This window comes from Phalacrocorax carbo, chromosome 16 (assembly GCF_963921805.1).
Source record: "Phalacrocorax carbo chromosome 16, bPhaCar2.1, whole genome shotgun sequence".
NCBI lineage: Eukaryota > Metazoa > Chordata > Aves > Suliformes > Phalacrocoracidae > Phalacrocorax > Phalacrocorax carbo.
The window spans coordinates 9,364,160-9,375,344 of NC_087528.1; the positions used below are offsets into that span (position 1 = coordinate 9,364,160).

At 61.1% G+C, this 11,185-nt stretch overlaps 1 protein-coding gene across 2 annotated transcripts; it reads left to right on the forward strand.

Moving 5' to 3' along the window:
* The first annotated feature begins 176 nt into the window (after window positions 1–176).
* On the forward strand, window positions 177–11,170 carry USP36 (ubiquitin specific peptidase 36). 2 transcript variants are annotated; one of them, XM_064467162.1, is made up of 20 exons: window positions 177–293; window positions 659–932; window positions 1,015–1,236; window positions 2,050–2,160; window positions 2,459–2,561; window positions 3,203–3,270; window positions 3,693–3,763; window positions 4,164–4,246; window positions 4,579–4,690; window positions 4,970–5,110; window positions 5,417–5,517; window positions 5,817–5,955; window positions 6,225–6,920; window positions 7,573–7,700; window positions 8,147–8,665; window positions 8,943–9,109; window positions 9,559–9,729; window positions 10,027–10,142; window positions 10,233–10,365; window positions 10,439–11,170. In XM_064467162.1, the coding sequence occupies exons 1-19, from the start codon at window positions 291–293 to the stop codon at window positions 10,362–10,364; spliced, it is 3,357 nt and encodes a 1,118-aa protein (XP_064323232.1). In that variant the 5' UTR covers window positions 177–290; the 3' UTR covers window position 10,365; window positions 10,439–11,170. The 2 variants fall into 2 exon arrangements, with proteins under 2 accessions (XP_064323232.1, XP_064323233.1); XM_064467163.1 differs by lacking the exon at window positions 177–293 and adding an exon at window positions 319–489.
* The last annotated feature ends 15 nt before the right edge of the window (window positions 11,171–11,185 follow it).

Below are 11,185 nucleotides of genomic sequence, written 5' to 3' on the forward strand. Positions count from 1 at the left end.
CTGCTCACAATGAGCGCGTCACACATCCCGAACTGGCCACGCCCCCTTGGCCGCGCGAGCGCCGCTCCGCCCCCAGTCCGCCTTGGGACGCGGAGCGTTGGCAGCGTGCGGAGCGTTGGGGCGGGGTCAGTGTGCTGGGCCCAGTGAAAGCGTCCGTAGAGGAGGGCGGGGTCGGTGTTGTATCCGCCTCCTTAAGGGAGAGGCGCGGAAGGAGTTTGTGTCGGCGGCGGGTGAGCGGGCATCTCCTCTTTAAAGAGACGACACGTGCGCGCGCGGCGGCGGAGGCCCGGATGGTGAGTGCGGCGGGACGGGGCGACACGGGACAGGGCGGGCAGCACCGGGACCGGGTCCTCTGTTCGGCGCCGCCCTGCCTTGCCCCCCGAGAGGCGGGCGCTGCGTAACGCACCGCAACGCACCGCCGGCACCGGGCGGGCCGCACGTGGCGGCGGGCGGACCGGACCGGACCGGCGCGGCGCGGCGGCGCTCAAGGTCGCGGACGGGAGGGCGCGGCGCCCGTAGCGGCGGCGGGTGGGGACCGGCTGAGGCCTCCGGGGTGCGCGGCGGCGGGGCCGGGCCTGCGGCGGGGCCTAAGCTGCGGCCGGCAGCGCGCGGCCCCGGTAACGGCCCCTCCGCTGAACCGCCCGCCGCCTCCCCGCAGCCGGGGCCGCCGGGCCCCGCCATGCCGATCGTGGAGAAGCTGAGGGAGGTGCTGAAGTCGGCCCGGCGGGAGGTGGGCGAGGATGGTGAGCTGGGCCGGCTGCTGGCCGCCTCGGCCAAGAAGGTGCTGCTGCAGAAGATCGAGTTCGAGCCCGCCAGCCGCGGCTTCTCCTGCCAGCTGGAGCTGCTGCGGGGGAAGTACGTGCTGCTCAACCCCCAGGCCGAGGCCGCCGGCCACCACCGCGGCCCTGAGGAGCGGCCGCCTGGCAAGCAGGGTAAGTGGAGAGGGCGAGGGGGGCCCTCCCCGTGCCCCGCGGCCCTGCGGCTCATCACCCCGCATGGCCCTTCTTCTTGCAGGCAGCGGCCATACCCCTGGGAGCCACGGGGATGGGGTCCCTGTGCCTCAGAAGGTGCTCTTCCCTGCGGAGCGCCTCTCCATGAAGTGGGAGCGGATCTACCGGATCGGCGCTGGGCTTCAAAACCTAGGGAACACCTGCTTCCTCAACTCTACGGTGCAGTGCCTGACCTACACGCCGCCGCTCGCCAACTATCTGCTCTCCAAGGAGCACAGCCGCACCTGTGAGTGGGGAGGCCTGGCTCAGCGGGTGGCAGGGCTGGGGTGGCCGTGCTGGCGGGGAGGAGGAGCACCCGCCTGTCCTGCTCCCAGTGCTGCGCTCAGCACCTCTGCACATGCTTCTGTTGAGGGGTATGCAGGTGTCAGGATGCACTTTCTCTGTTCGCCCCTGCCTGTTTCTTCATTGGGGGGTCATTCCTGTGTACAACTCGTTTTTCCTGGCCATAGCAGTGTTCTGCATCCTTGTGTCTGGGGAGGCTTTGCCTCTACTGGGCATAACTAGGGCTAAGATGGGTCCAGTGGAGTTTGTTGGCTTCCTGGGGGCTGAGCTGGGGGTCCCAAACAGCCCCTGCCTGTGGGGACTGCGTGAGGGCAGGGCAGAAGGCTGCGTACAGACAGCAGGTACTGTTTAGGGGTGGTTTTGAAAGGGAGTCCTCTGGGCACTGCTCTGAGCTGTGACCAAGGGGAGCATGTGGGGCTAGCAGCACCGTCTGTAGGGCTCTGGTGGGATCTGCCCCTCAGGGTCAATCTGTGGGCTCCTCTGGCGAGTACCTGTGACCTGTTTCTATCCTCATGAATGCCATTTCATCTGGGCGAGTTGCGGTGGCTGGTATTGTGACATGGGCTGTGCTAGCCAGAGTGGCATATGCTGGTCCCTGTGTAGTTGGGATGCCCCAGAACTGTGCAGTGACACAGAGCTCGTAGGGAAAACTGAGCGTGGCTGAGCTGTGTTGGACCAGAGATCCCCCATCCCCTGTACTGCCTCCCTTTCTCCTGGGTTTGTCCCCAATGTCGTGTCTTCTCCTCTCCTGCTCCAGGTCACCAAGGAGGCTTTTGCATGATGTGCGTTATGCAGAACCACATGATCCAGGCTTTTGCCAACAGCGGCAACGCAATAAAGCCAGTGTCCTTCATCCGAGACCTCAAGAGTAAGGATGGCTGCCCTCCCCTCCCATAGCCATGCAGGAGAGCGGTGACTAATGCCAGGAGCACAACCTTTGAGATTGGGGCAGGTCCTGGCAGACGGCTCTTCTGAGATGACTCACTGAGCTTGCTGGGGGCTGGTGACTTCATGGGCTGCGTAGGGCTTCCCCCATGGCCGGCATGAGTCTCACATCTGGTTTGGGTCGAAGGGGCTCAAATCCTGGAGTCTGTGCCCTGAGGAAGGGAGGGAGGGCCTGCATCTGTTGCAGCATGTGCTGGGGCTGATCCCTCCCTCTCCTGCAGAGATCGCCCAGCACTTACGCTTCGGCAACCAGGAGGATGCACACGAGTTCCTGCGTTACACCATTGATGCCATGCAGAAGGCCTGCCTGAATGGCTGTACCAAGTATGTGGGGCCTCTGGTGGCCCATTGCTCTTCTCTGCTGTCCCCTCACTGGTCCCCTGCACCCATGGGAGGGGGCTGTGGGGTGAATGTGTCCTCCAGGTTGGACTCACAGAGGGGGGTGCTGACTCCAGGGGCCCTCAGGTGGATCACCCAACACTCTGCCCTCTCTGTGACACAGCTCTGGGCTGTTGTCTGCCTTCTCCTGACACCTCCGCCCTAGTATAGCTGTGGTCCTGTCGCCAGATCCTGCTATGAGTTCGGATTCTGTCCCAGTTGCCAAGGAATCCAGGCATGCTTGCTAGTTCAGCCCCAGCTCTGTGGCTGTGGGTGAGCAACTTTCCCCCTGGGTCCCCCCTCCCAGGAAGCCTGCATTGATTCTGCCTGCGGTGCCCAGCTCTGAGCTCCAGCCAGGAGTTTCTGCTCCTTCTAGAGGAAGGTGTGCATTGGAGCTTGGTGCCACCCCTTGAGCTCTGGCACTGGGAGAGCAGACCGGCAGAGGCTGCGAATTCCTTCTACTCCTCAAGCTCTGCAGCCTGTCCGCTGGCCAGAGCACATAGGGGAGCTGTCCCGAGGACAGCGGGGGCCTGTGGGGGGTGGCTGTTGCAGAAGGGCAGTGTGAGATCCAGTGCTGCTGTCTCTAGGTTGGATCGCCAGACCCAGGCCACGACGCTGGTTCACCAGATCTTTGGCGGTTATCTGCGGTCCCGTGGTGAGTGCTGGCTGCTAGGTCCTGGGCCTGTGACTCTTGGGCCTGCTGTTTCCCTGAGAGGCTTGCAGTAAAAATCTTTTGGGAAAAGTGCTAGGCATGTGTAACTTACCCAGAGCTACAGTTGGCCAGTCTTGTGGTGCCTGTGGGTCGTGACCCCTGTTGTGGTGAAAGCTGTTGGTCCCCTGCTTATTGCCACCAGCAAAGGAACCTGTGTTGCTAGCTGTCTAGCAACACTTGCCATCTCAGCACATAGTGGAATTACCAGCCTTCCTCCTTGCCAGGCTGTGAATCCTGGTGGCGATGTCCCAGAGCGCAAGCCCGAAGGGGGAGGGAATACTGCAGCTACCTGCACTGTGCTGTGCTGGGGCGGTGGCGGGTGCAGGTGTTGTGCCAGGGTGTACTCATTGCTTTTTCTTTTGCAGTGAAGTGCTCAGTGTGCAAGGGTGTCTCGGACACCTATGACCCTTACCTGGACCTGGCACTGGAGATCAGGGTACTGATGCAGGGTCGGGGATGGGGAGGAGCTCTGCTGTCATGGGGGATCTTCCTGCAACTGCACCATTACTGCTGTTAAGGCTCCTTAACCTGCCAGTGTCAAGGCATGGTGCAAGCAAGAGGGAAGCCGCTTCCATTGTTGCGCTGCCTTCTCTGTCTGGCAGAGCAGTGCCCGTTGCCTTAGTGTGAGCCACAACTCCTCCATTGAGGCTCCTTAGTGTTGGGGGACAGTACAGGCATCCCTCGCAGCCTGCTGGCCAGTGCCTAGCTGGTGGCAGGCTCTTGGGTTTGGTCTACTCTGCAGCCCTGTGTTATCTCTCAGGGCCAACGTCTCAGCGGGGAACCAGGCTGTCGCGTGACAGGCCGCTCATGCCCTGACCTCTCCTCTGTCCTTGCAGCAAGCCGCAGACATAGTGCGTGCACTGGAGCTGTTTGTGAAGTCAGACTTGCTGGGTGGGGAGAACGCCTACATGTGTGCCAAGTGAGTGTGCGGGCCTGTGGTGGGGAAGGGGCCTGCGGGTGTGCTGGTGGGAAGCAGGTGGGAAGCCTGCCGCAGTATGACAGGGCTTCTCTACCTGCTCCATGGGTAAACTGTGAAGTACATGGCCATGGAAGCCTACGATGAAGCCTTGCCACTCCTCAGCTTCCTCCTCTTGTGAGGAGGGCCTGGGCTAGCAGACATGGCTGTGAGCAGGTGCCTGGAGCGGTGCCTGGTGTCAGCAGGGTCATTTCCGTGGGGTTTGCCACTTGGCCAGGGCTGGAGATCATCTGAGTGGTGAAACAGCTTGAATAGCTCAAGCTCTTCCTGTGCAGATGCAAGAAGAAAGTGTCAGCCAGCAAACGCTTCACCATCCACCGAGCTTCCAATGTTCTCACGCTCTCGCTGAAGCGCTTTGCCAGCTTTGGTGGAGACAAAATCACAAAGGTGAGTGCTCAGCAGTCCAGAGCTGGGACTGTCTCCAGAGCAGGGTGGGAGGTGGTCCTGTGCACAGTGCGAGTTCTGCTGCAGTCTTGCAGCCCTTCCCCAGCTGTGTGGTGTGGTGGGAGTTTGGCTCATCCTGGGGTTATCCTCACCGTGACCTCTGCCTGGGGAGAGCGGGTCCCCCTCCCTCAAGCGATGGGACTCGTAGGACAGCTGAGCTGCTCTTGCTGTATCAAGAAAACAGTCTGCTGTGCAGGCTCCTGAGACATCCTCTCTCCGTAGGACGTGGGGTACCCTGAGCTCTTGAACATCCGCCCTTACATGTCTCAGAGCAATGGGGATCCTGTCACGTATGCGCTCTATGCAGTGCTGGTGCACTCTGGGTACAGCTGTCATGCAGGGCACTACTACTGCTACGTGAAGGTGAGTCCAGGGCGCTCTCTTGGCACTCTCTCTGGGCTGGGGGCTGGTGGGTGCTTGTGAATCCCTGTAGTGTGCAGAAAGGAGGATGCTTGGCAGACGTGTGTGATGTGGATCACTGGGTGGGGGGGTACAGGCTGTGCTCCGCTGCAGGAAGCATGGAGGTCTGCTCTTCCAGAGTGCCCTTGCCTGTCCTAGGCTGCCTGTGGGTTTTGGGGAGAGGAGCTCTGCCAACAGGCACCATTCCTGCTGCTTTTCAGGCCAGGAGGGTCCCCTAGACACACCCTGACCCCATTCTCTCTTCTGCAGGCCAGCAATGGGCAGTGGTATCAAATGAACGATGACCTGGTCCGCTCCAGCAACATCAAAGTGGTCCTCAACCAGCAGGCCTATGTGCTGTTCTACCTGAGGTGAGAGCACCCTGTGCCTCCCAGCCCCTCTGCCCCCTGCTCTCAGCATCTGGGACAGGGCATGTGCCTGTGTGTGGGAAGGAGCTTGGCCCAGGTAGCCCCAATGCTTTTGTGTACATGCTGGCATGGAGGAGGATGGCAGGGAGAGGTCCAGCCCCTTGTCGTGGTTTTGCTGTAGATCAAGAGTGCATCACCTCCTTGAATCTTCTGCCTCCTGTTTCTTGTGCACATCTCTGACAAGAGTGTTCCAGTCTTTCAAACCCTTGCAAATAACATGTGTGCTTCTCTGCCTTCACCAGAATGCCCAGCCCTAGCAAGAGCTCAGAGGGGCCCATTGCCAAAGCTGCCTCCAGCCTGCCTGGCCACACTGGCAGCATCTCTGATCCGGTCAAGAAAACCATGACCAATGGGCCCCTGTCTTCACCAGTGGTGGGCAAGGTGAGTCCTAAAGGCAGCTCTCGGCCAGTGCTCCTGGGAGCTGCTGCCCCTCTGTCCTCTCTGAGAGGGCAGGTGGCTGCAGCTTCGCAGGGAGGCAGGCACACTGCTCCAAATGGGCATGTGTGAGGGAAGACGGTTTGCAGGAGGGATCCTGCTGGGCCAAGGGTTCCTGTGAGGGCCTGGGGAGGGACAGGGAGGGCAGTATTGCTCTGCATCCTTGACTCTTTGAATTCTCTCCTTGGTGAACTTCTCTCTTTCTCTTTGTCTAGAGAACAGACACGCTGCCAGGGAAGAAGCTGCCAGGACCAGAGGAGGTTGGAGTCCCTGTGGCCCGTAGCACGTTCGAGACAGGGCTGAAGCTGCCAAATGGAACTGCTCCACCGAAGCTGCCTGCTGGGTCCCCATCACCCAAACTGCCCCTCAAAGCCACCCACACGGGCACAGCGCTGCCCAGCGATGCAGCTGGGAGGCCCAAGAAGCAGCTCTCCTTCCCACAGCTGCCTCCTGTGCCCAGAGCAGTTCAGGGCTTCTGCGACACCAACAATGCAAGTGGGGCCAAAGAAGAGCTGCCCCAGCAGAGCTCCTGCGAGAGCAAGCGGCCACCTACCTCACCCAAGCTGCTGCTGGAGCCCAGCCACATCGAGGAGCCTGGACGCAGTGGGGACGATGGTGGGACCCTGGAGAGGGACTCTTGTGGCAGCAGTGCTGCTAGCCCAGTGCACAGTGCAGTGGGGAAGATGGCCAAAGCGTCCCAGAAGGTCAAGAGCAGAACCGACAGCTTCTGCACCTCTCAGGAAACAGACTCTGGCACAGACCTCCCTGCTGGCCCCAGCACCGAGCCAACTTCCCTTGAAGACTCCAAGTCGCCAAAATTGAAATCCTCCCCGTTGTCCAGCGCCACTCTGGAGCTGAGCAGTATGATGTCACCACCACCGGCCAAGAAGCTGGCACTCTCTGCCAAAAAGGTGAGTCTGAGCTTCTGCCCTGAGACTTCAGTTAGGTCTTGTGCATTCTGAACTGGGGCTTGTGTTGGGGACAAGGGTAGAGCTAATGCTTGGCATCTTGCTAAGCCAGAGGTGGGCAGGGAGAGCCCCTTAGCCCCAGGCCTGTAGCAGTTGCTCTGCCCTCCCTCTGGGATGGGGTGCAGGGCCAGGCCCCTGCTGTTGTTTGCATCCCTAAGTGATGCAGGAGAAATGGCTCCTGCCTTCTTGCTCAGGACAGAGGGGTGGCTGTGCCAGTCCCTGCAGTGGGGTGGCCTCGCCAGCCTTTTAAGGGTAGCGTGTCCCCTGGGGCAAGTGGGAGCAGGTGATGCTGCAGCTGGAGGGCTGTGGAGTTGCATGCTCCCCAGGACTGGCACCTCTGGGTGCCGCTGTGCAGCCAGGGTTCAGGACGATGCATTGGGTTTCTGTTCTTTAAATTTCCTTCCTTCCTTTTATCCTCTGTGCTTCTAACTGAAAACACTTCTGATTCTTCTTCTACCACCCCTCACTTTCCTCCCCCCATCTGTGTCTGTTCCCCTCCCCTTTCTCTGGGCTCCCCTTTTTATTTTCTCCTCTTGGCTCACGGAAACCTCTTTTCTTTAGACCACCAAGTTTTTATTTATGTCGATAACTGCAGGGCAGCACCCCGCGGAAGGCGAGCGGAAGTGACCGCCACACACAACCTCACCCACAATTTGCTGGCCACACCTACCCCACGAACACCACCCACCCTGACTCCACTCCCTGGCCTTTTGGCAAGTCGAGGTAAGCGGTACCAGTCGCTCCCAGGCTCCTGCATGGCAGCAAGGCCAGTAGCAGCCTTGGGGTGTTCCACGAGGTAACTGTCTGTCATGGCAGCTGGCTCGGGGGGTGATTTTGGCAGCCGGCTTTCCTGTTCTCCTGGGCTGGCAAGGATTGCCCCGGGTTTGTCTTCTAACCTTCACCATTGACATGTGCTGCAGCAACACTAACTCTTTCCTAATCCCCCGTGGGACATGGTGTGCCCTGTGCATGGCTGGCACTGGGCAGGTGCAGGGTCACTATGTGCGCTTGCAGCTGCTGCTCTGAAAGCAGGATCTGATACAGATTTCATGGCTGGGATGGTAGCAGTTAGGTGCTGTGCTCATGCACCTCAGGGTGGGGAGGAAAAGAAGGGCTTCTGCTCCTGACCTGGCTTTCAGATCATGTCAGCTTCTTTTCCTGTCCTTTAGACTGTCCTCATCTGCTCTCAAACTGCCAAATCCTGAAAAGCCTGCCTGCAGCTTCAACCTCAACTCAGCTCCTCAGCCCTCAGCTTCCCTCCTGACCAACGGTTCCACTGCCCCCCCTTCGCACCACATTACTCCCTGCAGCAGGGAGAAGGAGCCCAGCAAGGTTACCCCTGGCTCCTCCAAAAAGAAGCACCGAAAGCAGCATCATGGAGCAGATGGCAGCCCTTGTGTTCCAGCTGTGAAGGGCAAGGATGATGTCTCCAGCCCTCCCAGGAAGAATAATCTTGCTCAGGAGGGCTCAGTGTCCCTCACAGGGAAGGAGGCGGCAGGTGAGTGTTCCAGAAGTGGCAGGGAGGTGCCAGACTGGCAGAACCTGGAGAGCAGTCCAAAGCAACATGTGTCAGACCCCAGTACTTACCTGGACACGGAGCCCATCTCCCCCCTCAAGAAGAAGAAGAAGAAGAAGAGGAGGATGGAGGAGGCAGAAGAGCACTGCCCTAGGATGCTGTCCTCGGGCAGGTGAGGGCCTGGGGGGCACACGAGAGCCTTGTGGACCTCTGCTCTGCCTGAAGTCAGGCTCCCTGGCCTGCAGTTGGGCGTGTCTCCTCTTTCTGTGGATGGGACAAGCCTTGCCATGGAGCCAGCTGGAGCGCCAGCTTGCTGGGGGTGGTTTCACCCATCCCCAAGTGCAGCACTGGGGTGCAGGTGTCCCTGTGTCCCATTGCCCTGCAGGGAGCTCAAGCTCTTTCCTCTCTGGTCTGACTAGAGCTAGCTTGACCCGTACTGCCTTCCACAGCTCTAGGAGGGCTGAGATGGAGCCCCAGAGGACAAAACAGCGTTGGAGCGTGGAGGCTGGGGCTGGAGAGAGTGAGCACCGCAAGCGCAAGCAGAGGGAAAGCCTCAGCAGCCCGGTGTTGGAGCTGCCAGCTGCCAACGGTATCGATGCCATGGACAGTACCCCAGGTACGACTGTGTGCCTCCACCCTGCCTGGTGCCTGGCCGGGGAGAGCTGGCTGCTCATCTGCCCACGCAGTCCCTCAGAGCACTGGTGTCCAGCCCCTGGTGCTTGCTGGTCCCCACAACTGCCTGGTGGTGCCTGTCTTCCTGGCCCTGTCCTCAGCTGACCTGCCCGCAGGCTTGCGTGCTGCTCCTGCAAGAGAGTTGTCCTCTTGTACCCTGGACGAGTGTGTGCTCCTCTCCAGGCTCATGGGGACAGGCCCCTCAAGGGATGAAGATTTACCCCCAGTTCCTCCCTGCCCAGGACAGGCCCCACTGTGCCCAAAACCCTGTGCCATCAGGACCTTGTTTAGTCCTGACAGTGTCTCCTGGGGCAAGATCTGCCTCTGAGATGGAGCAACACAGGAGCTCCCTCTGCTCCCTCAGGCTTGTCTTTACCTCTCGTCTTTCCGCAGTGGCAGTGTGTGCCTGGGACAACCAGGCTGGAGATGAGTACGGGTGCTGCCCAGCTGCCCTGAGCCCTGAGCTCAGCCAGGGAGCAAGCACAGCACCTGGGAGCCAGGAGGCGTCCAGTGTGGTGGAGGAGCTGCTCAGGAACTCCTTGGACAAGGCTTACGGCAAACAAGGTAATCCCTGCTTGCCTGGGCAGGTAAACAGCCCTGCAGCTCCCCTGACTTGGGCCCTGGAGATGGGCAGAGCCCTCCGTGCTCTGCCACGGCCTGGGCTCCCCCCAGCACCAGTGCAGGCAGCATCGGGGGCTTCTGGAGCTGGGCAGATGCACCTGGCCAAGGGGATGTTGGGGGTGCTGCAGAGTGGGGGGCTGGAGTGAGGGGCTCCAGCCGCTGGCCTGGGGTGGGGGCCCTGTGCCAGTGGGTGTGGAAGAACACAGCATGGTGCTCCCTGCTGACTGTGCTGCTCCGCAGTCTTGACCTGGGAGGGTGAGATCTCAGCTGTCAGCCAGGATGCCATTCAGGATGCAGCGTGGGCCCGGAGTGAGACTGTCATCGATGAGTGGGATGAGGAGTTTGACAGGGGGAAGGTGAGTGCTGGCTGCATCCTGGGCTGGGGCTGGTGGGGGGAGGCAGGGTACTTGCACGCTGACCCCACGAGCCTTTGTGCCTCTGCACAGGTGAAGAAGATTAAAAAACTGAAGCGGGAGCGGAGGAGACGCTTCAATCCCTTCCAGCAGCTGCAGAGCAAGCGCAACTTCTGGTCGGTGACGCATCCTGCCAAGGTGGCCAGCCTGAGCTATCGGCTCTGAGGTTAGTGAGTCTGAGGGGTTGGGGAGGGGGGTGGCTGCCTGGTGAGGTGCTAACACTGCTCCTTTCCTCCCAGGTGGAGATCTGTGTCTCCCAGCAGGGGGAGTGCTGTCCTGGGAACTGGTGGTGGACCCTGCTGCTGAGGGGGACTCCAGGCCTGCATGGCTCCAGGGCCCCAGCCCTGAGGCTCATGCCGTCATTGGTGTCCCCTGCCTTCCCCTTCTAGAAGCTGCTCTCCCTGCAGGTCCCGGGCCCTCGGGCTGGGGCTGCTTCCCTCTGCCTTCCAGCTGAGGAGGAGCCTGGTGAGCTCCAACCTGGTCTGGGGTGAGGGGACACCCTCTCCCCTGCCTTGTCCAGGCTCCTCTGCCAGCTCCTCTGTGCCTCTGCCTGGGCCTGGAGCAGCCCCTTCTCCCACCCAGCCTGGAGTTCAAGGCTCCTAGAAAGTGCCTGCACATCATCCTTGCTGGTCTGGGTTAATGTGCCCCCCACTGCACCCGTGGGGGGGGGAACACCAACCTGTGCTCCAGGGCTGGTGTTCCTCTCCTGGGGCCACGGCCCAGGACTGCTCTGCTCCCTCTTTCCCCTCTCCTGCCCCCCTCTGCCTCCCTGGCCGGTTCTGCCTCCCCCTGCCCGGCCAGGGCCGCACCCCCCCCACCCCCACCCCCCGCCCCGTACAAGTCGCAGTGGAACCGCTGGGCGCCCTGCTCCCCTCTGCCCCCGGAGCCGCGCTGGGCGCGGGAGCCGACGGCAGGATCCCCGCGGGGACGGGGCGCTGCCGCCGGGACACCGGGCAATAAACTCATGGTGTTTGTGAACCGGCTCG